Source organism: Drosophila gunungcola, unplaced genomic scaffold (genome assembly GCF_025200985.1).
Source record: "Drosophila gunungcola strain Sukarami unplaced genomic scaffold, Dgunungcola_SK_2 000076F, whole genome shotgun sequence".
NCBI lineage: Eukaryota > Metazoa > Arthropoda > Insecta > Diptera > Drosophilidae > Drosophila > Drosophila gunungcola.
In genome coordinates this window covers 202993-224853 of record NW_026453239.1, presented here as the reverse complement: position 1 = coordinate 224853, position 21861 = coordinate 202993, and the positions used below count along the sequence as shown (strand labels likewise).

General features: G+C 43.9%; 3 protein-coding genes across 9 annotated transcripts; all 3 read right to left on the bottom strand.

Moving 5' to 3' along the window:
* Positions 1-62: 62 nt before the first annotated feature.
* Positions 63-20199, bottom strand: LOC128264663 (alpha-actinin, sarcomeric). Of its 7 annotated transcripts, none has more exons than XM_053000271.1 (10): positions 20063-20199; positions 12560-12809; positions 7552-7968; positions 7338-7491; positions 6767-6918; positions 4486-4578; positions 3980-4330; positions 3738-3916; positions 1974-3108; positions 63-1069 (listed from the first exon to the last, which is right to left on the bottom strand). In XM_053000271.1, the coding sequence occupies exons 2-10, from the start codon at positions 12671-12673 to the stop codon at positions 911-913; spliced, it is 2754 nt and encodes a 917-aa protein (XP_052856231.1). In that variant the 5' UTR covers positions 12674-12809; positions 20063-20199; the 3' UTR covers positions 63-910. The 7 variants fall into 7 exon arrangements, with proteins under 7 accessions (XP_052856231.1, XP_052856230.1, XP_052856234.1 ...); XM_053000270.1 differs by lacking the exon at positions 20063-20199 and adding an exon at positions 14003-14138; XM_053000274.1 differs by lacking the exon at positions 20063-20199 and adding an exon at positions 14003-14138 and having other exon boundaries at positions 6833-6918.
* On the bottom strand, positions 16717-19250 carry LOC128264667 (protein ultraspiracle). The gene has a single exon (XM_053000284.1). The coding sequence runs from the start codon at positions 18846-18848 to the stop codon at positions 17304-17306; it is 1545 nt and encodes a 514-aa protein (XP_052856244.1). The 5' UTR covers positions 18849-19250; the 3' UTR covers positions 16717-17303.
* LOC128264668 (E3 ubiquitin-protein ligase RNF128) lies at positions 20113-21780 on the bottom strand. Its single transcript, XM_053000285.1, has 2 exons — positions 21561-21780; positions 20113-21199 (listed from the first exon to the last, which is right to left on the bottom strand). The coding sequence occupies exons 1-2, from the start codon at positions 21680-21682 to the stop codon at positions 20839-20841; spliced, it is 483 nt and encodes a 160-aa protein (XP_052856245.1). The 5' UTR covers positions 21683-21780; the 3' UTR covers positions 20113-20838.
* Between the last annotated feature and the right edge of the window lie 81 nt (positions 21781-21861).

The following is a 21861-nucleotide window of genomic DNA, read 5'->3' as shown; positions in this document are numbered from 1 at the left end:
CTAAGCAATCCGATAGTTTTATTTATTAACCCACTTCTCCACGACTGTACGAAAACACAATATCACCAAGAAATCGCTTTATTCATCATCGTTATCTGAATTTTTATTATGAATTGTAGTTTTAGTTCTGAAAATGTGAATATGTTCGAGATAAGCGGAAACTAAAGTTTTGAAATTGTTGATGAATAAATAGCTACAGTAACTGTGTGAATATAGAACAGTATTATTCCTTTCATCTAGTGGCCTCGCTACCTCTCTCTCTCTATCTCTCTCGCTATATCGCCGCCTCGCTCTATGTGGTGGAACTTCAAGGTTCATAAACGGAAACGGAAGTAGTCTAAAGTTTCCCCATTTCGTTTTACAATCTCCCTCCCTCTATTTATATATCTTTTTACAGTTTTGAAGAAATTTATCTCCTTGAGATTTGTGGATTTCATTTCTTTTTTGTTTTTTTTATGTATGGATTTTGTTTTTATTAACATAAATTTCAAAAAATAATGTTTTTAGCGTTTTGTTGATGTTTTTGTTTTGTTTTGGACTTGGTTTTAGAATTAAATTTAAATATTCGATATGCACTTGATGGGTTGCCTTGCTGTTTTACAAATGTATATAATGTATGTGTATTTCATATTTCACAATTTGATTGGCTTTTCTTTCCATTGTTTTGTTTTGTATGTGTGGGTCGCATACATCGGCTCGAGACGGAAATTAATAAATATATATTCATCCTCACATGATGCTCTGAAGTTCTTCTGCAGCTACCGTTACGAGTGTAGGTATAATAAATCTATGTTTATTAATATTATTATTATTAAAGTTTATCATTATTATATGGTCTGGCTCTGCTCGGATCCGCCGACGCAGTCCGTCGGATGCGGGTTCAGGTGCAGTTGGTGCCTAGGCCCTTCTCTTACAAATCGGTCTCGCCGTATAGAGCTGTGCTGAAGGACATGTAGTCCAGGGCGCCGGGCACTCCGTTGACTCCCTTGTAGGGCGGCATGCGCTGAATGCAGTACTCGGCCTGATCTGGGGGCAACTCGCGGCGCAGTTCGTCGGGCAAAATGTATGGCTGGAAAAAGGTTACGTAGGGAAATCGTTAGAGACTGCAGTTTGAACAGGTTTCAAGGGCACAAGGGCTTGATCGCAAACTACCATCTGTTCAACAAAAGGCATAGCCCATTCCCCATTTTATCACCACATGTTCTGCCTTGCCCCGCAAGGAACAGCATCCTTCAAATCCCCCAACAAAATTACACCGACGATAACACTCAAATAGTTATCTCGTTCTGATATAAGTCAAACTATTAGTACAATATAATATATATGAAATGAAAACTATTTTTTAAGTTAACAAACAAAACAAAAAAGAAGGTAAATTTAAATTAAACTACAATATAGGAATGTACCGACGAGCTAAGGCCACCCTTTGCTATAGCTCCTAAAACTCACTGTTAGCTTGTCTAATCTAACTTTAGGATAGCATTAAATAACATTAACCACAATAAGTTCGTCTATTGCTCATTTAATGGCTCCATTGACTCTTCGTAGACCCTTCAATAATGAAGGTATTTACCATTCGAAAAATAACTCCAAAAAATGTTGGTGCATAATAGCTCGTCTAAATCAGAACCTTCAGTGAAATAAACCACTGTTTCGTACTGCTAGCAAGCTAAACTCACTGAAAAAGTGATGACCATTGTTAGCTTAGGTCTTTAGCAGTTCGAAATAGGAAATCTTTTTCTGTGCGTCCAGTTTTAAATAAGTTATCCTGCAAAAAACTCTTAGAGCAATATTTTTAGTAAGGCCTTTTGCAGGATATCTCGGCTAATATTAGACCCACAATCATTACAATGACCGATTTGAACTCCAAAAACCTAAGGTGTTCACAGTCACATGTTTGCTTGATTTGTAGCTCTAAGAACATGGTCTTTTGGAAAAGCGATTCAGCCCTTGCTTTGACAATCCCAACCCACCTTGTCGGCTGCCAGGATTCGGAAGGAGTCGATGACTTGTTCGGCAGTGTCGGTATCGGTGCTTTCGCGGGTCATGAAGTCGAGGAAGGCGTCGAAGTGCACGTAGCCAGTGTTGTTAGGATCGACAACGGCGAGGATGCGCTGGAAGTCCAGGTCACCCTGGCGATCCTTGCCGATCGAGTAGCCCAGCGAGACCAGACACGACTTGAACTCCTCGGGCGACAGGCGGCCGGTGCGGTTCTTGTCGAAGTGGTTGAAGCTGCTGCGGAATTCGTTCAGCTGCTCCTGGCTAATGCCCTTGGAGTCGCGGGTGAGGATCTGGTTCTCCACCTCGTTGATGTTGCGGTTGATCGAGGTGAGCAGCTGCTCCCAGCCGACGCGCAGCGTCTCCATCGTGTAGTTGGTGTATCGGTTCTCGAAGATCATCGATTCCTGCACCGCCTGGTGGATCTTCTCCAGCTCCTCAATGTTGGGCTTGTAGGCGTAGACGGCTTGTTCGTACTCCTTGAGCCGGTGCAGTTGATCCTCCAGCGATCCCTGCAATCCCATGCCGATGGCCGTGACCGCATCCATCTGCCGTTCGATCCAGGGGCCGACAATGTTGGCCTTCTCGGCGAACTGGCGGCGCAGCATCTCGTTGTTCTGCTGCTTGCGCAGCTCGTTGGCCAGCGTCTGGTCGCGCTGGGGCACCAGCTGGCGGACGTCGCTCCACTTGCGGGTCATGTCGTTGGCGGTCAGGGTGGTGTAGGGGTTCTCCAGGCCGCCAGGGATCTGGTGCTGCTTCACAATCGACTCCACCTCGCGAACCAGGTTCACAATCAAGTTGAACTCCTTGTCGGCCTCGCCCAGCGTCGCCTTGAACTGGTCGTGCGCCTGAATGAGGCCCTGGATCTCCTCCATGGTGTGCACGATGAACATGTCCACCAGATCCTCGCGCGTTCCGTCCAGCCAGTTATTGAATGGCGCCGCCCGCTTCGCGAACTCCAAATGCAAGATGTCGATCTTCTCCAGGATACGCTCGGCCTCGTCCAAAGCGGTGCGCCTGCGCTGGGTGAGGGCACCCAGGCGGTCCCACTGGTCGCAGATGCGCTGGCACCTGGCGTTCACCGACACGCAGTCATGGTACTCCAGGGTGCTGTGAATTGGGAACACGGATTACGGATTAGTTTAGATCTCAGGCGCCAATGGTCTGTGGTGAGTGCTGCCAGAGTAAATGGGATGGATGGTCGGATGACGATGTTGCCAGTTAACCTAACGTATGCTTAGATCATATTCGATAACTGGCTTTAAAAATAGTCTGGTTAGCAAAATGTACTTGTTTAGGCACAACTAAAAATTATTTAAGCTTTTTTAAATTTATTAAGGTAGAAATAACATTTTTTTTGATTTGCGGAACCATTAAAAAATTATAATTAAAATAATCTTGTTAAGTTTTGAATGTAGTATAATTCGAAAGGGGAATAAAAAAACCAAACCGAATTTAAATCGGTTAAGGTTTTCTCTTCTCCATTCCATAGATCGTTTGCTGTTAGATCGACAAATTTTAGTATTCAGAAATCCTATTTTATTTTCCTAGTTGAAGACTTTCACTGGATGACCCTTTTCCTGTGATAATGTCAGGATGGATGACTGATCAAGGAGGTGGAATTCTACCTAACCTCACGCTGGACGCAGACCAGATTGGTGAACACCATTGGCCATCGGTGGCAGCAGGCGGGGATAAATCGAGATTAGCTAATGGGCTCGCTCGGGGCGGACACTTACTTCAGCTCCTGGGCGATGGCGGCGATCTGCTCTACGCGATCTTGGTGGGCGGCCAGGTCAGACTCAAAGGCTTCGTGCTTCTTCTTGAGGGCCTTCAGCTCGTTGAGCTTGCACTGGCGGAAGTCCTGCGACTGCAGCATCTCCTCCTTGCCACGCGTCCAGTCCTCATGGGCATCGGCCTGTGCGGGGGGGATTCAGTTACAAATTAGTAAACACAGAGGTCATCCCAATGACCGACTCACCTTGTGCTTGAACTTCTGGGCCAGATGCTCGAGGCGCTCCAGGCGCATGGTCTCGGCCAGCAGCCACTCCTCGAAAGCCTTCTCGGCCAGCTCCAGACCCTTCCAAGAGTTCGAAATGTCCGACACGGTCTTGCCCTCGGTGGGCAGGTAGGCGGGCCGGTTGGACAGGCGCAGCTTGGTCTGCAGCGTGTTGAAGTTCGTCTCCAGCTTGGCCTTCTGCTCCACGCGTGGTGGCTTGTGCTTGCGCCGGTAGGTGCGGTACTCCTCCAGCTTCTTCTGCACGCCCGCCAGCGAGTTGTCGGCCTGGCGCGAGTTCAGCCACGGCATGGTGCGACGGATCCACTCCAGCAGCTGTGTGGGATCAGGATTAGGTCAGTAAGTAGGCTTCTCCATAGCCAATCGTTTTATTTTAGGGGTGCTCATGCCCATGCGCTATACACTTTCCCTCGACTTGTGTTGGTAAATGCACAGCCATGAGGCATGAGGCGCCTACTACATCTACTTACATCACTAGCCAGACGCTCGTACTCCTCCATGAGGCGTTCGTTCTCCTGGTTGACCTTGAGCACCTTGCAGATGCGGTTGGCAGCGGTTTCCGCCTGTCGTTTGGTGTTTTTGGTTGGTTACATGGTTGTTGGGTGGGTGGAAAAGGTGGAAAGGTTGCACATTAGAAGGCTTCAATCGTTTCGCTCTGAGTGTGCGTGTATGTGTGGGCACGGAACCAACTCAGATTTGGAAAAGCAAAAACAAGACGAACAGGAAACAGGAACAGGAACACTAAGTGGGCGACGCGGCTCAGCTCACTTCAGCTCCATGCCACCGACCCATTGATTTGAACTGAACTGAACTGAACTGTGTGCCCTATATAAAAATGAATACAAACGTTGCAGAAAGTAATATAAACGGAAACGAAAGAAGCAACAGAAAACAGGGCAAACAAATGCAATGGCAAAGAAATCCATTCCATTTCAGTAAAGCGGTCTAAGGATCAGGATGCTCAGTCAAATCTGCAGTTAGCATAGCGCGTTGTGTTTTTTATTGTGTTTATCGATGGTATGGTATAAGAATAAGCAGGAATAGAAGTAGGGAAATCATGAAAGGAATTCTCAAAGTCAGTCAGTGTCCTATGTATTTGAAGTAAAGAAGGCAAGAGATTGCAATAGAAACACTGGACAATTACGAACATTACTGGCATTTAAGAAATAAGTTTAAGAGGGAGACCGGCTTCAAATTTTAAAAAAAGAATAGTACATGAGAAATATTTAGGAAAGGAGAAGAAAATGATTCTATCAATGGCGCCCTTTACAGCTCTTTGATGAGTAATCAATGGTCAGTATTACTTTTGGCAATACTAATCAAGATGCATATTAAAAAGACCTGCTCGGGCGCCATCAACAAATGTTGTGTTGTGCTAGTGATTTTTTTTGTTGGGGTGATTGATTGGATGTTTTTGGTGTTTAACAGACCTTTTGGGCGCCACTGAAGCAGTGATAGTACGAGGACACATAGGTCATCACCGCTCGCTCATCGGGCAAAGCTGTATTCTGAAGATCTGTGATCGTGTGTGTGGTGTTTGTTTTGTTTTTTATTTTTGATTTTTCAGGAAGGTTGTTGTTGTAGTTGTTGTTGTGGCGATTGCAGTTGCAGATTGGTTAATGGCAGTTGTTGGTTTTTTTTTTTTGATGAGCGGAGCGAGCGCGCACACAGAGAGATAATAAAAAGAGAGAAAGATAAAGAAAGCAACAAACATACAAGTGAGTTAATCTTAGACTTGGTTAGTCTCGACAGGCATCAAACATTATCACAATCATTTTAGGCTTATGCTAGGTTAGTGGACATAATCCCATTCCGGCGCACAAAACTCGAACACTTGATCCAAAATTGTTTTTTGTTTTTTTTTATCCTATCAGGGATCGAGTTTTGGTTCCGAGCTCCTTATTAAACACCTATAAACAGGGCAAGCTCAACGCATTGCATATTATTTGCAGCATGCAATGCGCACGGTATGGAGATATTCAACCTATTAACTGGAAATGGGCTAATCAGAGTTACAAGCTTGATTTTTTAATGGATGTTAAAGGGTCAAACTTGCTTAGGGTCGCCTTATTAAAGACAGCTATCATCTGTTTGGTAAAAAATTCACTTGACAATGGAGATCTAGTGGGAGAAATTGTGTCTCCTATTTTAAAGGCCCTGTCAAAAATCCAAGTTATTTGTGTTCAGTGACGGGTTTTGAAGATTAAAAATAACTAACAGAACTTTTTGGACTCCCATTTTATATAGGGTTAAGGATAATCTCAGATATTTGTTCAAGCGCAGTTAGTAGAGCCATTGTTAGCATCTGGCAGATGCGGATGCAAATGCGGATACGGATGCGGTAACGAATAATATACGAGGCCAATGCAATTCGAATCAAGACAAATCCAGGCGATTCAAATTCGATATAAGGAGAGGGCGCAATTTCGTGGCGATTCCCGCTGCCCTTCTGGTTGCTGTGACTCTGATTTTGGCTTGACCTTGGCTCGATCTTGGCCCCGGACCGCGACGACCTTGGGATGAGGCGCGTTCGTGCGGCGCATTTGGTCAAGGCCCGCGGTGATGGGAAGAAGAAGGGAAGCAAGAGCGGCAGCAGCAGCAGCAGCAGAAGCAGCGGTAACATCGCAAAATCGCATAAAAATATACTTAGAACGAGGAAGGCATATGCTCATATATAGATATAGATTTATGTATATCCATATGCCGCGCTAGAGCTAGATATTTAAGTGTATCGTGGTGAAGTTTAGTCACATTGTAATTATTCGGGACGTAGGTGTATTGTCTTGTGGGTTCGGGTACATGCGTCACATTTCCAACCTGTTGGGCTCCCTGGAAGGCGTGGTAGTAGCAAGAGACGTACGTCATGATGGCACGTTCATCCGGTTTCGGAGTGTTGATCAAATCTGTCGTTGTTCACCAATCGCAATGATTAGAACCAGAACCCAGGCATTGGCTTATGTCTAATCGCTAACCCCCGAAAAAACCCCAATGCTACTATTGTTCAGTAATGGGATGTATCAAAAATAATTGCAGAAATTTTTATCTTAATTCAATTACAACAAAAGGTTCTATTATTTGGCTTTACCAGTTAAATAGTTATTTTGGGCTTAACAGACTATTTACTCTCCTATGTAGGCAATATTTAGTAATTTCTTTTAGATTTCCTATCTAAGAGATTTATTTGGAGTATAATTAAAACGTTGTACTGAAGTACGAAAATGAAAAAGAGTTTGTAACTCGCGATTTCGTTACGATAATATACAATATATCCCATCACTGAACCTTAACCACCCCATAAACAATCAGTCCCAAAAACACATACCATCTGGGTCCAACATGCGCGGGATATCCAGATACTTCTCGGCCACATCGAAGGCAGTGTTAAGATTCTCCAGAGGATTGTCTTTGGACAGCTTGGCGTAGTCGATCAGATCTGGACGATGGCGGTGGATAAGGGCGCAGAAGGCCAGACCATCCTATAGAGGGCATTGAAATCATTGAGCAATTAAGAAGCCAGGGGAGCCTGCACAACCCACCTTGAACGACAGATGGAAGTTCTGTACGTTGACGTTCTTGTAGGGCGCCGTCTTGCGCTGGCACCACAGCAGCAGTCCTTCCTTGGCGGTCATCTCCTCCACAGATATGTCCTGTATGGCGAAACGCAGGATGATTGTCCAGATCATGCCCAGGGTCATCTTGAGGTTGCCATCCACGATCTCTTCGGCGCCAATGGACACCAGGTGGACGCCTTTGGAGGCGATGAAGTCGAGAGCCTTGTTCACGTTGGCGATCTTGTGGAAGCGCATCTTGCCGCGATCGGGCTTGGGCAGCGTCTCGCCGGAGATCACTTCCAGCAGCAGCATCAGTTTGAGGCCGTTGCGGAAGTCCTCCTCAATGTTGTCGATAGCGGTGCCGGCTTTGCGCAGATGACTGTTACACCAAGCGGTAAATGTCTAGGGATATGGTTTAAAACAGAGTTATTATTGGTTTCGATAAGAGGTTTTGTTGGGCAAAAGTACTAAGTACTTTCTAAAAGCTGTTAACACAGGGGGTTCTAATTATAATACTCATATCTTCAGCAAAGAAGATTTGTTGACACCTTTTCATATTAGGTTTAAGCACAAAATAATTATATTAAATTGAACATCACAACAAGATAATGAAGATCTATACTAGTCCTTGGTGTTAAGTGTAGAGTCTTATTATAAATTGATTTGTAAATATTCATTGCTGCAATGCTATAAAGTTTTAATTAATTTCCCTTTATTGGAATAGGAAATAATTAAGTTGAACGATTTGCAGATAGAATATTGAATATTTCTAAATGATGCAAATCAGTAAAAAAAAAAAACTGTGTACGTAATAAAGTCATTAAACATGTTAAAATGTTCAAAGATTTAAAAGCAGTCATAATTAATTAATTAATAACTATACCTAACGAAATGTTTATTTTTTTTTAACACCAAGATCCTTGTACATATATGTATATTTTGGGATTTTGGGGGCGTGACACCCTGTTTGCGGGACAGCTGATCGCTGATCGCCGCCAGCTGTCCCAGAGTCTCAGTTCCTGTTTTCATTCGCCATCCATTTAGGGCAGTCCCAGCCCAGAAATCTTTGTTGTTGGCAGCTTTCGGCTTTTAGCTGATTTTCTGATCGCTGGCAAGACCCCCTCCCTATACCTTCTTTTATTCGCGACCCACTGTTGGGTCCCCAACTGGGGCTGACAGTTGCAGTTATTTTTCACCGAATGGGGACAGACTGACGACGATGGAGCACAGCCAGAACAAAGAGAAAACAAGAAAAGACAGCAGGCACACATGTGCATGTGTATAAATATAAACCAGTTCTTTTTTGCACACACTTCATTATTTTGGAGACCCCCTCCCCCACCAAAACGTAAGGTTTTATAATTTTACAACTCGGAATTGTTATGGAGATTTGGTTGGTAACGCCCAATTTATGGCCCTGGGAACCTACAAATTCCCTTCGCCTTCTTGAGGAAACTCCATTCACGAATTCGGGAACGATGGACCTTTTTGATTGGGAAACCCGGAACAAATGAAAAGGAAAGAGACAGGAGGAGAAGGAGGAGGTAGGCCTAACCGATTGACAAATGGACATATGTATGTACATATATGCATCACAATGGATCACCATACATACATATATGCATCAATAGAACGGGATCAAAATAGGAAGAGCAGGGGGGCTCCACTTTATTGGCCATTAGCTTACAGTTAGGTGCGTGAGACAGGAGAGAGGAGGAGAATGGAGGGTCTGATCTAAGCTGAGAACAAGAAATGCAACTGTTAATGCAAATCGCTCTGCCCCTCTCTCTCTCACGTAACGATCACAACGGTTGCTGGGGACAGATTACACAGTACCCACTTGAACAATAACAACTCAAACTAGGCCAGTCGAGAAAGAGAGGAGAGAGAGGAGTCGACTACGACTGCATTGCGTCGCCAAAACGAGTCGCTCCGGCTTACCGCTAGTCTCCACTCAGCATCCAGTGTTGCCAACCAAACATGACTTCTAGCTCTTTTCTAGTGTATTTCGAATTGTTAGATACATTTATACATTTATGTACGAAATTTAAAGATCTTGTTTTGTGTGAAACATTCAGTCTAGTTTTCGAAAACCCTATGCCAATTGCCTAAAATTTATTAATAACGAGGAGTAAACTTTACATACTCATTTGCACTGGAGGGTCATAAAAGTGCTGAACAATAAACATAACAGTGGTATAAAATCAGGGGATTGAATCGCCAATAATACTTTTAAAACTGTATCATTTTTTAATGTTTATCCTATTAATTTTAAAAACTGTTTGCGTTTTTGAGCTTCCTAACCATTTTCTTTCTACAAATCTGGCAACACTGATTGGTCGCAGCCTCTCTTTTCTCGAGCGGTTGCATTCCGGCAACCCGTTTTTGTCTCTGATCAATTACCGTTATCGGGCAGCGGCGACGTCGGCGGCAGAGGCCAGTGGCCTGAGCCGATTGCAGCGGAGCGGTAGAGTTGCCTGGACCAGCTTGCAGCTTTCAACTTCCAGATCTATGATTGAGCAATCTTTTTGGCCGGTCAAGGCGCACGCGCCAGAGGCGAGAAAAAAACGCAAACGAACGTCGTCCGCCGTATTTTTTGTTTAGTTTAAAAAAAGCTTTTTTGGGAAAAAGCTCTCTATTGGCAGCACAGCAGCAACGGACTCGCTCTTGCACACCCATTTTTAGCCGAGTGTAATTTGAGCGGCCCCATAGCATGGACTCATTCGCACAGGCCAGGAGGAGGGTGGCAACCCTGGCCGCTGATCCTCATTCATTCACACATTTCGCACACATGAGTCATAAGATGAGACATGGGGGCATGGAGGAGGGGCGGTAGACACTCACCACCCACACCCATTCCCCCCATCTTTACACCTTTTGTTGCTTGGCTGCGATCAATGTAAACACAAAAAAGAAACAATTTCGATGGCTGTTTTTTTTTTTCTTTTTCGGCTCTCATTATTCAGCAGCTGACGAATTCCGTTTGGTAATTTACGGTTACGAAATGCGTATAAAGAGCGAGCGAGATGCCACGCATACATGTCCGAGCATGTCAAGCTCAAGTCATCCGGCGACCGCCAAAAATCTTCATATTTTCGCTTTATTTTGTATTTATTCCTCGACTTTTTTCCGATCTTCGTTAATTATTTTCAGTTTCGTTTGTGCGCCAGCGATTTGTCATTGCATTTTCGCCATGCTTTATGAGTGTGGGTGGCTGATGAATCTGAATCTCGGAGACACATATGTACATAGATATTCTGAATCCGAATCGCGTGGAAATGTGGTGCATAGGAATGCTGTCTATTTATAATTGTCAATTTCATTTCACCACCTAGGCGTCGTGTCAAAAACACAGCCTTGCACTAAATTTTGTCTGGCAATTTATAGAATTATGTATGTATATAAATAAAACATTTAGGTGTATGGTTGTTGCAGGTCTCTAGGTTAGAGATCTTGGGAATGGGTCTTTCTGGGCAATATCCTCTATGCCTTTTCACTATCTTCACGTTATTCTTGGCCTTCTAACTCTTATCGCCTACGACCTTCAGGTTTTTCTAGATGTCTCCACCCCAGTTGCCACCTACTTATGGATCGATGTTTCCAATTTTATCTAAACAGTGGCAATTAGTTGCTGTTCTTCTTTAGACGCCATAGGTGTAACTGTATGCTTCCGCTGGCAGACAACGACAAACAACCATCAAACAAACCAATCGATGAAAAAAAGATGATCAAAGGGGTGCCAGGGGGTAATTGATTGGAAACTGTGTGGAAAATGGGTTGGTTAACCTTCGGTTTCGATTGGGAGGGTTGGGTTTTTTTTTATGGTGATCAACCTGTTGGGTTAATCGAAATCAGCAGTGGGGGAACCCAAAGAGATCTTCGATTTTCATAATCATAAGCGATCGAAGGCTTTTGGATATACGTTCTATATGTGCTATTCTATATGTATAGTTCCTGAACAGCAACAAACTATTTTCGTACTATCTTCAAACATTGCTCGAACAACAAGAGCCATGAAAATCAAGAAAGAAGAATTCTATTTTTAAAACGGGCCACTGAGCTTTTTTGTAGTTGTTGTTCTAGCTTTTTTTGTGTGATTCCTATGTTGATGTTGAGATGGTGGTGGTGGTGGTGTTGGCTCGGTAAAATATTGAAACATAATCGAAAAATATAGAACACAGCCAGGCCAGTGAGCATATGTCTTATACATACGATCTACGGATACGGTAGATATTCGACAAATTGGCCAATGAAAAGGAACTTCCAAGATGTTTTCTATATCCAGACCTTTCCGGAATATTTGCTGAAAATCTTCTTCACTTTTATTTTTCCGTTTAGCATTCCTTTGTATGTTTGTGTGTGCCCTCTCGGAAAAGAACAGCTCAACTGCAACCTCTTAGTAATAAAAGCATAGTTCTTGCGATATTAAAAAGCAACCACTGCAACGGTGTTATTTAATTTGCAATCGGTTAAACCAAAAGCAGAATATAACTATCTCGAGGATGCATCGTTTTTGTTCCTAACTATAGTTTAAATTCGCTTTGATCTAAACAGTTTATCATTCGACTATCGGATCGATCTTATTTTATGGTATCTATTGTGTACAATTAGCGGAATTTAAAATAAATTGATTTTAAACGTATTAGGTCAAAAAAGGTCTATAAAATATATTGGATTAAACTGATTTAATTTAAGATATCTGGTGATAACAGTGTTTTAACACTGTTGCTGGAGTTCATGTAACTTTGATTTAGTGGTTTCTGGGTGTACAGTTAAAGTAAGGAGGTTAAAGAAATATAGTTCTATTTGAGTGATTTGTTGCTTGAGTTGGGTGGTAATATATATCTAAATTTTTATAGATTTTAAAGGAATGTTCTTTAAAAAGTAGTTTGAGTTATTAATCTACATTAGAATAAAAAGGGTTTCAGGTCCACAGTTCGGAAAGGATTCTTGATTCGAGAACATGGATCCCAGGGGTCAGGGTCGCACTCACCTTCTTCTGTTGCTTCTCCCACGCAGGATCGAGTAGGCCCTCACGCTCCCACTCCTCCTCTTGCTCCATGTAGCCATCTCCGTACTCCATGGAGAGTCCGTTCTCCATCATCATCTTGTGGCGCTGTCAGATGTCCCGCTCGCTCGCTATATACCTATATCGTTCTCGTTCCCTGTCCCGCTGCACACTCTCTCGCTCGCTCTCACAGGTGCTGGTACTGCTGTTGTTGTTGGTGATCCAGTTGCTGCTGCTGCCGAAGGAAAACGGAGGTTGTAGGTTGGTTGCTAGCTGTTGTTCTTGCCCGGTTGTTCTTGTTGCCGCGGCTCAAGTCGATCGATCGATTGAGTTAGGTTTGGTTTGGTTTTGGTTCGATTCTCTTGACGACAGTCTCTATAAAACTGTGCCTGCCTGTGCGGTGCGTGTGTGCGTGTGTCTGAGTGCTGACTGACAGACTTACTGATTGATTGATTGATTGATCGATGGCGCAAAGCTCGCCCCGATCCTGAAAGCTCCCGTGAGGAGAGACCAAACCAGCAGAGCAACAGTCAACTGCCACAACAGGTGGTTGCCGCTCTACCCGCTAACAGCCCTTAACCGTTTCCCGCTAATATTCCGATCCGAGTTGAAAAATACAAAAAGAAGAATCACGAATTTGGACTGGCAAAATCGTTGTATAACACGTTAATTTGCTGCTTAATTATTTTTGAGTTTGCTTTGCTCGTTCTTTTGTGTGTTTTCCGCGCTCGTTCCGTTTCGTATAGTATCGTATCGGTTAAAAATAGTATGTTTTGAAAAAGTTTTATTTTCGGCGTCAACGTCAACGCCGCAGCGAAGGGAAGTGGGCGAGGCCGGGGGCGGAGAAGGACGGTTCGGGATTGGTACATATTTGAAATAATTTTAAGAAATAGCGCGAATTCGGATCGGAAATCGGAACTGATCCGGTAAATATAGATCGATATACTCGCGGTGGGTTTTGTTCTTTCGTTTTTTTTATTTGTGTCTTTTTTTTATTGGTAGGTAGCACTTTGACTCTCCATATAGATCATATGTATATATGCACATATTTTTCGGATATATATAGAGATATATGTGATTAGGCATATATAACCATCGCACGCACACACATACACCTTACACACATGCACAGTTTTCGTTACTTTTTTTTTGCTTCTCTCATTTTTTTGAATTTATTTATTTTTCAACGAGTACCAAAAAAAAACCAAAAAAAAAAAAGAAAATAGAGTATAACGAAAGCAAGTGAGTCGATCGGTTAGCCAGATATATATATTTATATATATATATATATATATATATATATATATATATTCATATATATATACACATATATATATATCATCAATATCTATTCGTGTGTGTGTATTGGAACCAAACAAAAACAAAAACAACAAAACAATGTGTGTGGACAATTGAAGCAATATCTACGTGTGTCGCTTGCGAAGAGAAAGACCCGCTCGCGTTGATAGCCAACTCAAAACTGATGTCGCGCCAGCCAGCTGCCAACTCTGAATACCGTCGCAGTCGTCGTCGCAGTCGCAGTTGCTGCTGCCGCCGTCGGCGCACCATTAACAACACCACCACCCCCCATCTGCCCCACATCGCCCCACCTGCCCCATATATCGCCCACCGCACCACAGCAGCCGAAGAAGAGGAGGAGGAAAAGTCCGCCGTGCAGCGGGAGCATCGGATCGAATCGGATCGGCTTGGGTCGCTTGCCATAGAGCCGAAGAGCCCCAACATCCGAAGACCCGAAAATCCGAAGAGCCGCAGAGTGGAGAGGAAAGCGGGGGGAGTGGCAGAGTGGGAGTGGGTGGCAGAAGAAAGTATGATTTCGGCCAGCATAAGCGAACGAATCGTGGGACCCTTCAGTTGGATAACAATGTGCGGGTATGCTGCTTTCATGTCTGCTTGGTTCTTTTTCAATAATCAACTGATACCAATAATGTATTAGGATATAAAAATAAAAGTCTAAAAAACTGGTATTTTAGTTGGTATTTTAGTTTGAAGAGATAGGAACAAAGAAAACATTTTTTACTCCATTCATTTTGATTTATATTTTATATTTCAAAACCGATAGTATTTAGCCCCTGGCTTTAATTATTTTAATTTAAATTGCCAAAAAATGTTTCATAAATTGTAAGGTCTGACTGCTGGCTAGCCAAATTATCATCATATAAATAATAAAATAATTGAAAAACTTTGATAAACTAGCACTTTTCAATTTAAACATACATTTTTCATCCAGCTTAAGCCTATTTGGCAGCAAGATCGCCAGAGTGATGGGCATCGCGAATTCCTCACTCGTTTGCCTTGATTTTGCTCATTTGCAGATGCGGCTGCTGCCTGCTCCGCCTGTTTTTTTGGTTTTTAGCTCTTGTTGGACCCCCATTAGTAAAATTGGTAGGAAAATGCAGTTGCATGCGAGGCGACACACGAAGAAAGTAAGAGAGGTGGATGACGGAGGGGCAAGGGCACCCTGTATGCGATATGCGAATGCGAGACGACAACAACTTGTTGGCCCCCACGTCAGTTTGTCTGCCTCTCCACCGCCTCTCGGCCTTTCTTCTCCTCGTCTGTCAGCAAGTCTCCGCGGTTCAGACAGCATCTACATCCACCCATAGCCCCCCTTCCTGGGTCTTCGGAAAACGCCCCCGCATAACTACGAAAATAGCAAATTGTTAATTTCGCTTCGAAAACTCTTTTCCAATACACATACACAACACGCAAATCGCAAATCGGCGGAGGAGGTTTTTTTTTTTTTTTTTGGGGGGGGGGGGGGGGGAACACATGATTTTATTGGCATGCTTTCATGGTTTTTCCGTGCGAAACATTTCATTTTTCATTCCACATTTCACATTTTTCAACACGCTGCTGCTACATAGGGGTATTTGTGTGGGCCTTTTTGGTCGGGGGAGCGAGATGATATTTATGAAATTTATTAAATATGCTCACAAGCCACAAAATCAAGGATAGTGATTAGCTAGACCAATAAAAATCACCCGCAATAAGTGTGGACACTCGGTGGTCTTTTTCTCACGTTCTATCCCTCTTTTTTGCAATGTTTGTGAGCTTTTAAAAGCTCTAAATCTAATTTTATTTAAAAGGAGAATCGTTGGACACTTCCTTCCAATATCATAACCCTTTAAACAACAAGGATCCCCGCAAACAGAGTATTATATCCGTCGCTTTGTCCCTATTTTAAGCTATTCCTTTAGATTCAGATAAAGAGATGAGAGAGAAAGATATATGGACAGAGATGGAACCTAAATTTCACTATTTATAGATAATAATATGCGTCGTCAGCGGAGAGTTTTGTTCTTTTTTCGAAAAAAATATCTATTCTTAGTCGCTGCTTGTGCGTTAATACCATATTTTTGTAAATACATACTAACATACATTCCCGTTGAGACATAAATTTTATAAAAATTGACCAAATGCCATATGAAAGGCAGCAGCATCAAGGATAGGGGTGGAGGCCAAGAGGTGGCCCACAAACTAATAATCATTGGGTAAGCACGGCGCACGAAAAACACATATGCAAGAGGTAAAGTGCGGATCGAAAAGAATGGGCAAGCCCTTCAGGGTGGTGTAGAACCTTCCATTTAAAATAAAGTTATAGTATTCGAATAAAGTACCTTAAAATACAAATTGTCTTCACAATACCATTTTTAAGGAAATATTTTGAAGACAATAAATATTTTTTTATAAATGTATTAAAAAAAAACCTGATAAATACTTAAAATCGACAGGATGAAATATACCTAGCATGAAGTTCACATTAATGAGTTCAATTTCACGAACCCATTTTTAAGTCTATTTCCAAACAGTATTCACTGTGAAATTTATTTATTACCTCCATCTATTTATATCACAAATATATTTGGAAGAAAGCCAACTATTGGAAGGCCCACAGAATAAATCAATTAACTATTAATACAAAAATGTGATTAGCAAACTTTGCGTTCAATAGTCGGAAATGAAAGACAGTAAAACATCCGGGCGAATAACTTTGTAAAACCTAAAAAGCATCGTACATTTTGCCATATAGTGAGAAAACGCACTGCTCATATATGCAATCAAAGTCACACATTTGTGCGGACAATTGCATTAATCACAGATTCGCAGAAAAAACGACAAGATCTCTTGTTATGCAGTTTATATTTTATACATAGATATATTTTGTTGGTTTTCGTCTGTGTTTTTTGTTTCTCGCATGTAATTGATAACGCTTGGGTACAATTATGTTAAAAAGTAATTACAATTGATTTAGAACGGGGCCAGCACCGCAGATATGCGCCTGCCGACATATATATATATGTATACTGAACTTGTATGTTTACATACGTCTGTAGATCATAACTATTATGTTTACTCCTTTTAATATTATGTTTACTCCTTTAGCTTTAGTTTAACTTTTACATTTACTTTGCTTGTGTGCTTCTTGTTTTTATTTTCGTGTTTTGTGTTCTTTTCAAGTTTTGGGTTTTATATGTTTTTCGTTTACTGGGACATAAACGTCGAGGAGGCTAATCTTCTTCATCTTAAGGAAAACATTTTCTATATCAATAATAATAATATTAGGTAATAAAAAAAAATAAACAATTACATACACATTTAGCGTAATATTAGAGGGGCTTTTGGAGGATTTTGAGGGATAGAGAGTGGAGAAATGCAAACAAACGCAATCACAATGAAACATTCTTCGAGCGGAGAATGGGGTCGACCCCTACTCCAGTTTCATCGCCAGACCAGGCGGCGGCGGCGCCTCTAGCTGTTCCAGAAAGAGCTCCTCCAGCGGCCGGTCGCTGGTGATGCGGAAGAGGAACAGGTGGTCCTGACACTTAAGGCTGATCGATCGCAGCGCGGGCAGGCGCAGCAGCAACTGCGCGAAGCGGCCATCGTCGCCGGGGTGCTCCAGGCGACAGTGCTCGTCCAGACAGGCGTACACCTTCTCCCGGCACATCTCGATCTCCGCCCGGTTCTTGATGCCGCGTATGTCCGGGTTGTACAGTATGATCGCCTTCAGGCAGGCCAGTTCGCGTCGGTCCAGATTCAGTCGCTTCATCTTGACGCTCAGCTCGGACAGGATGCGATCGAAGATGGCCGAAACACCGGCCTTGATAGCACTGTTGCGATGGTACGAGAAGCTCTGGTTGAGGAACAGCTGCTGCGGCTGCAGTCCCGGTGACCGTCGCTCAAAGGAGCCGTCGTGCCCAAGGCCACCGCCCCCGCTTACTCCTCCACCGGCACCGCCGTCATCCAGCGACACGATGCTGCACCAGGCCACGTTCGCGATGAGCAGCTCGATCCAGGCGGCCTTCAGAAGAATGACCTGGTCGTCCAGCGGCACCTGGGCGAAGTGTGGCATCATCCGCGCGTATTCGACCATCTGGAAGAGCTGCTTGTTGACCACCTGGCACAGGGCGGACACGGCTCCCTTGTAATCCGGCTGGACCGTGGAATAGGGACCGACGCGCAGAAAGGTCAGCGCTCGATCGCCACTCTGAGTCTCCGCCCGCTGTTCGGCCTCCAGGATGCGCTCGATCGAGAAGTCCCTGGACACGCTGTTGGTCATAAAGTCGTCGGAGCCGTTGCCGCTTCCCAAGCCACCACCGGATCCAACGCCCAGTCCGCTAGAGCTGGAACCGCCACCCACAGAGCTGGAGCCAACTGAGCCGGGTCCGCTGGCACTCAGCCTGCCCGCCGCATTGCGTGCGCCGCGCTGACGCTCCTCCTGCACCGCCTCGCGTTTCATGCCGCAGGTGAGGCACTTCTGGTAGCGGCAGTACTGGCAGCGGTTCCTCTGCCGCTTGTCTATGATGCAGTTACGGTTCTCGCGGCACGCATATGTGAGATCCTTGCGCACCGTGCGCTTAAAGAAGCCCTTGCAGCCCTCGCAGCTGTAGACGCCGTAGTGCTTGCCGCTGGCCCGGTCTCCGCAGATGGAGCAGAGGTGCTTGCTGCCGCTTAGCGGATGATTGGGCGGATACTGCTGCTGGACGGCTGCTGCGGCGGCAGCTGCTGCAGCCGAGTTGGGCGCCTGCGCCATCTGAGCGTCTACTCCGCCGCCACTATTGTTGTTGTTGGAACCAGCCGAATTGGAGCCGGGCAGCACGTGGACCATGGACATGGCCTGCATGAAGGGCCCAGGACTCTCGGCCTTGGGCGAGAAGCTGCTGTTGTTGCTGTCGTTCAGCTGCGAGATATCCGGCTTGACCTCCTCCTTGATGTGGCTCAGCCGGAAGCTGGCGTCCTGGTCGCAGTTGTCCATCCTGGGGGAGCTTCTCCTCCTGCTCTTTGTAGCGTTTCTCTTTCGTTAGTTCGCTTGCTGCGTATGTCGTCTTCGATCGCTTTCGCTGGGGATTTCACTTTGCCAACGCCACCGTGTCGTCCGTCCGTGCGTCCGTCCGCTTTTTCGTCCGTGGGGCCTAGTGGCGTTGCAGTTTCGTTGATTCGCTGCTGGGGCCGTTGTTGTTGCATTTACATAATCCCAATCCAATCCCCCTGGAGCCGCGCACTTTTCTCACTCGCCGCCAAACAATTGTGCTTTTTACCAACAACAAAGAATGCCAGACTTTCTGACTAATGTATAAAAACCTTTTTTCGCGTCGACATTTTTTCTCAACAAAGACAATTTCACCACGGCGGCGGAACTCACCATTCTAGAGATGGACCGTGACGGAGGTTGCGCCGTCACGACTTACGAATATTGGTAGCAGAAAAGCAATAAGTGAGCTTGAGCCAAGCTTTACTGGGTCTTTAAGTACTTAAAGTAGAATGTTTGGCAATTGTTGCTGTTGTTTTGCAAAACACATAACTATGCTTCCAATATAAACATAGATGTTTATATTTATGCATACTAAATAAATCCAACAAATAATATACTATGTATGCTTAATACAAAAAATACAAAACAAAATGTATCTATTTCCTGAAACGGTTTTTTTTTCAATAAAGTTCATACTTTAAGTATTAACATTCTCCTAATTAAAACAAACGGTTTCTTCGTGACCGGCAACTAGCACATCTCTAATTTACCAAGCTGAGTGAATAGAGTTGCCCCCTCTCCTGCACAAACCATTACCTGTGGGTGATTGTGACCCAATTAAAACGTTAATGAGTACTGTTTTTAATATTTGTACAATTGGGTAAGGCCAATCAATCAATTAATCGAGATAAACACCAGAGAGCGAGTGCTGCGACAACTCTGGCAGGGGCGAATGCAACGCTGTGTCTGTCTGGCTCCCCACACCCCAAACTCTCCCCACACCCACCACCCACACACACTGCCACACAGCAAATAATTTTGCGCCGCTGCAATTATGTGGAAATGCGAAATGTAGAAATGTGAATGTGCGGCAATTTCACCGCTGCTGGCGCCAACAGCCTCGACCCAAAATCGCCGAGAATCGAGCGGTTTGGCTAGTGAACCGCAACGCAAAACCAAGAGCAAACCAAATTACGCGAAATGCAAATGCAACTTACTTGCAGCCAGCGCTTTTGGATGCGTCGCAAGGTTTGTTTTGTTTGGTTTGTTGTTTGTTTATTCACTGGCTATCAAGCGGGGCTATCAGTTATCAGTGCTCGCGGGCACACACACACTGGCACACACAGACGGACACACGACGCCGATTTAATTTGTTGCAATTTTTATTGTAATTGTAGTAATACAAAGAGACGCGGTAATTGGCATTCGCAGCGAGTGCGCGCAAGAAGAAGCATCGAAATTCGCGAAACAACAGCTGACAAGAGCGTGGACCATTACCATTGTACATGCATTTTCAGTTAACTTTTCAAAACTCGGTCACACTAGTAAAAATTAAATTTTTTCGCTACCCGAATGTGTATTTTACGATCTTAGTAAAAGTCTTAGCTAATTGTGCGTTATGTCGCCATCCCTCAGTAATCGAGTATTCGGAAAAATCAGGGATACACACCCAGATTCTGTGGGAGTAGTGTTGGGAAACGTTTGGTTTGGAGCCGCGAAAGTGATTTAAAATTCAAACGGGTCACGCAGTCTGAGTCGTTTTTGATTTCTTATTAAGTAAATATGTAGTTTAATATATATCATATCTTCCTGTCTTTCCCTTTATAAATCCGATTTATCGTAATTATGTTGATTATATTGTTTTCTCGTCTCTTTTGTTAACCTCAGCGTCCTTAGCAATTCTTATCTGTTCTAATAATTTAAAACAACAAATGCAGATAACGAAATGTTTAGACAGAGGGGTTTCTGTTTGTTTGTATTATTTTGCGGGCTTCTAATCACAATCCGTGTCCGACTCTCCATGGACTTTGCAGAGTTGAGAATTACGAAGGGTTAAGGCACCGATGCGCTCATTTAGATATTCTATCTCCTCCTGATACACGCCCGTCTCATATAGCAGATTCTCATACTCTCTCATAATCCCCCCGTAATCGCCAGTACTGCTGGCAATGATGTTGTTGTTGCTGTTGCTGCTGCTGCTGCTGAGGCTGCTGTCGCTGTGGCCTTGGTTTTGATTCCGCCCGCTTGTACTGCCAGCCCCCTGCGCCGATCCGCTTTCCGGCAACTCCTCAAAATCCAGATAGAGCTGAAAGTACGCGGCATCCTGGCAGCGGCAGATGGGGCAAGTTCTTGATCTAGAAAGTGGATGGAGATATATGTATCTTTGTTTATATCAAACGCGATTTCGATTTCAATGCCATTTACTGGCAAAAGCGAACCCTAGAGGTCTCCGATAATGTTCGGGGATTCCCATGAAACGAAGAACCATAACAAATTGGTTCTACAGCAAAATTGCTGTGTATCAGATTAATTTTATCAAATTTGTTCTTTCTTTGTATGGTCATTAAAATAGTTAGTAAGACAATCAATCAATATTTCCAGAAGCATTTTTGTGCACTTTAGTATCTATTTAAGATTTGAATTTTAAACATTTTGATTTGCTTTGTTAATCAGGACTTTTTTCGGTTAATTTATTGTGGAACAAGTTTCACTCACTGCTCTCGCCAGCGATTCAGGCACTCCTCGTGGAATGCGTGTCCACAGGTACCGGCGTGAATATTGTCTGTGGTGCGATACCGATCCGAACAGATCGTACAAATCACGTTGTTATAGCTCATTCCGTTCCAATTTGCACTTTATTAATTTAATTTAATTTTTCGATCCGATCAGATTCGATCTCTTTACTGCTCGCCCGGTGGCAGAGAACTGAATGCGAATGCAACTTTCTGGAACGAGCGCTTCGCTGATAAGCGTCCAGGCCATCGCCGTCCAGTCCGCTCAGTCCACCCCCTCAGCA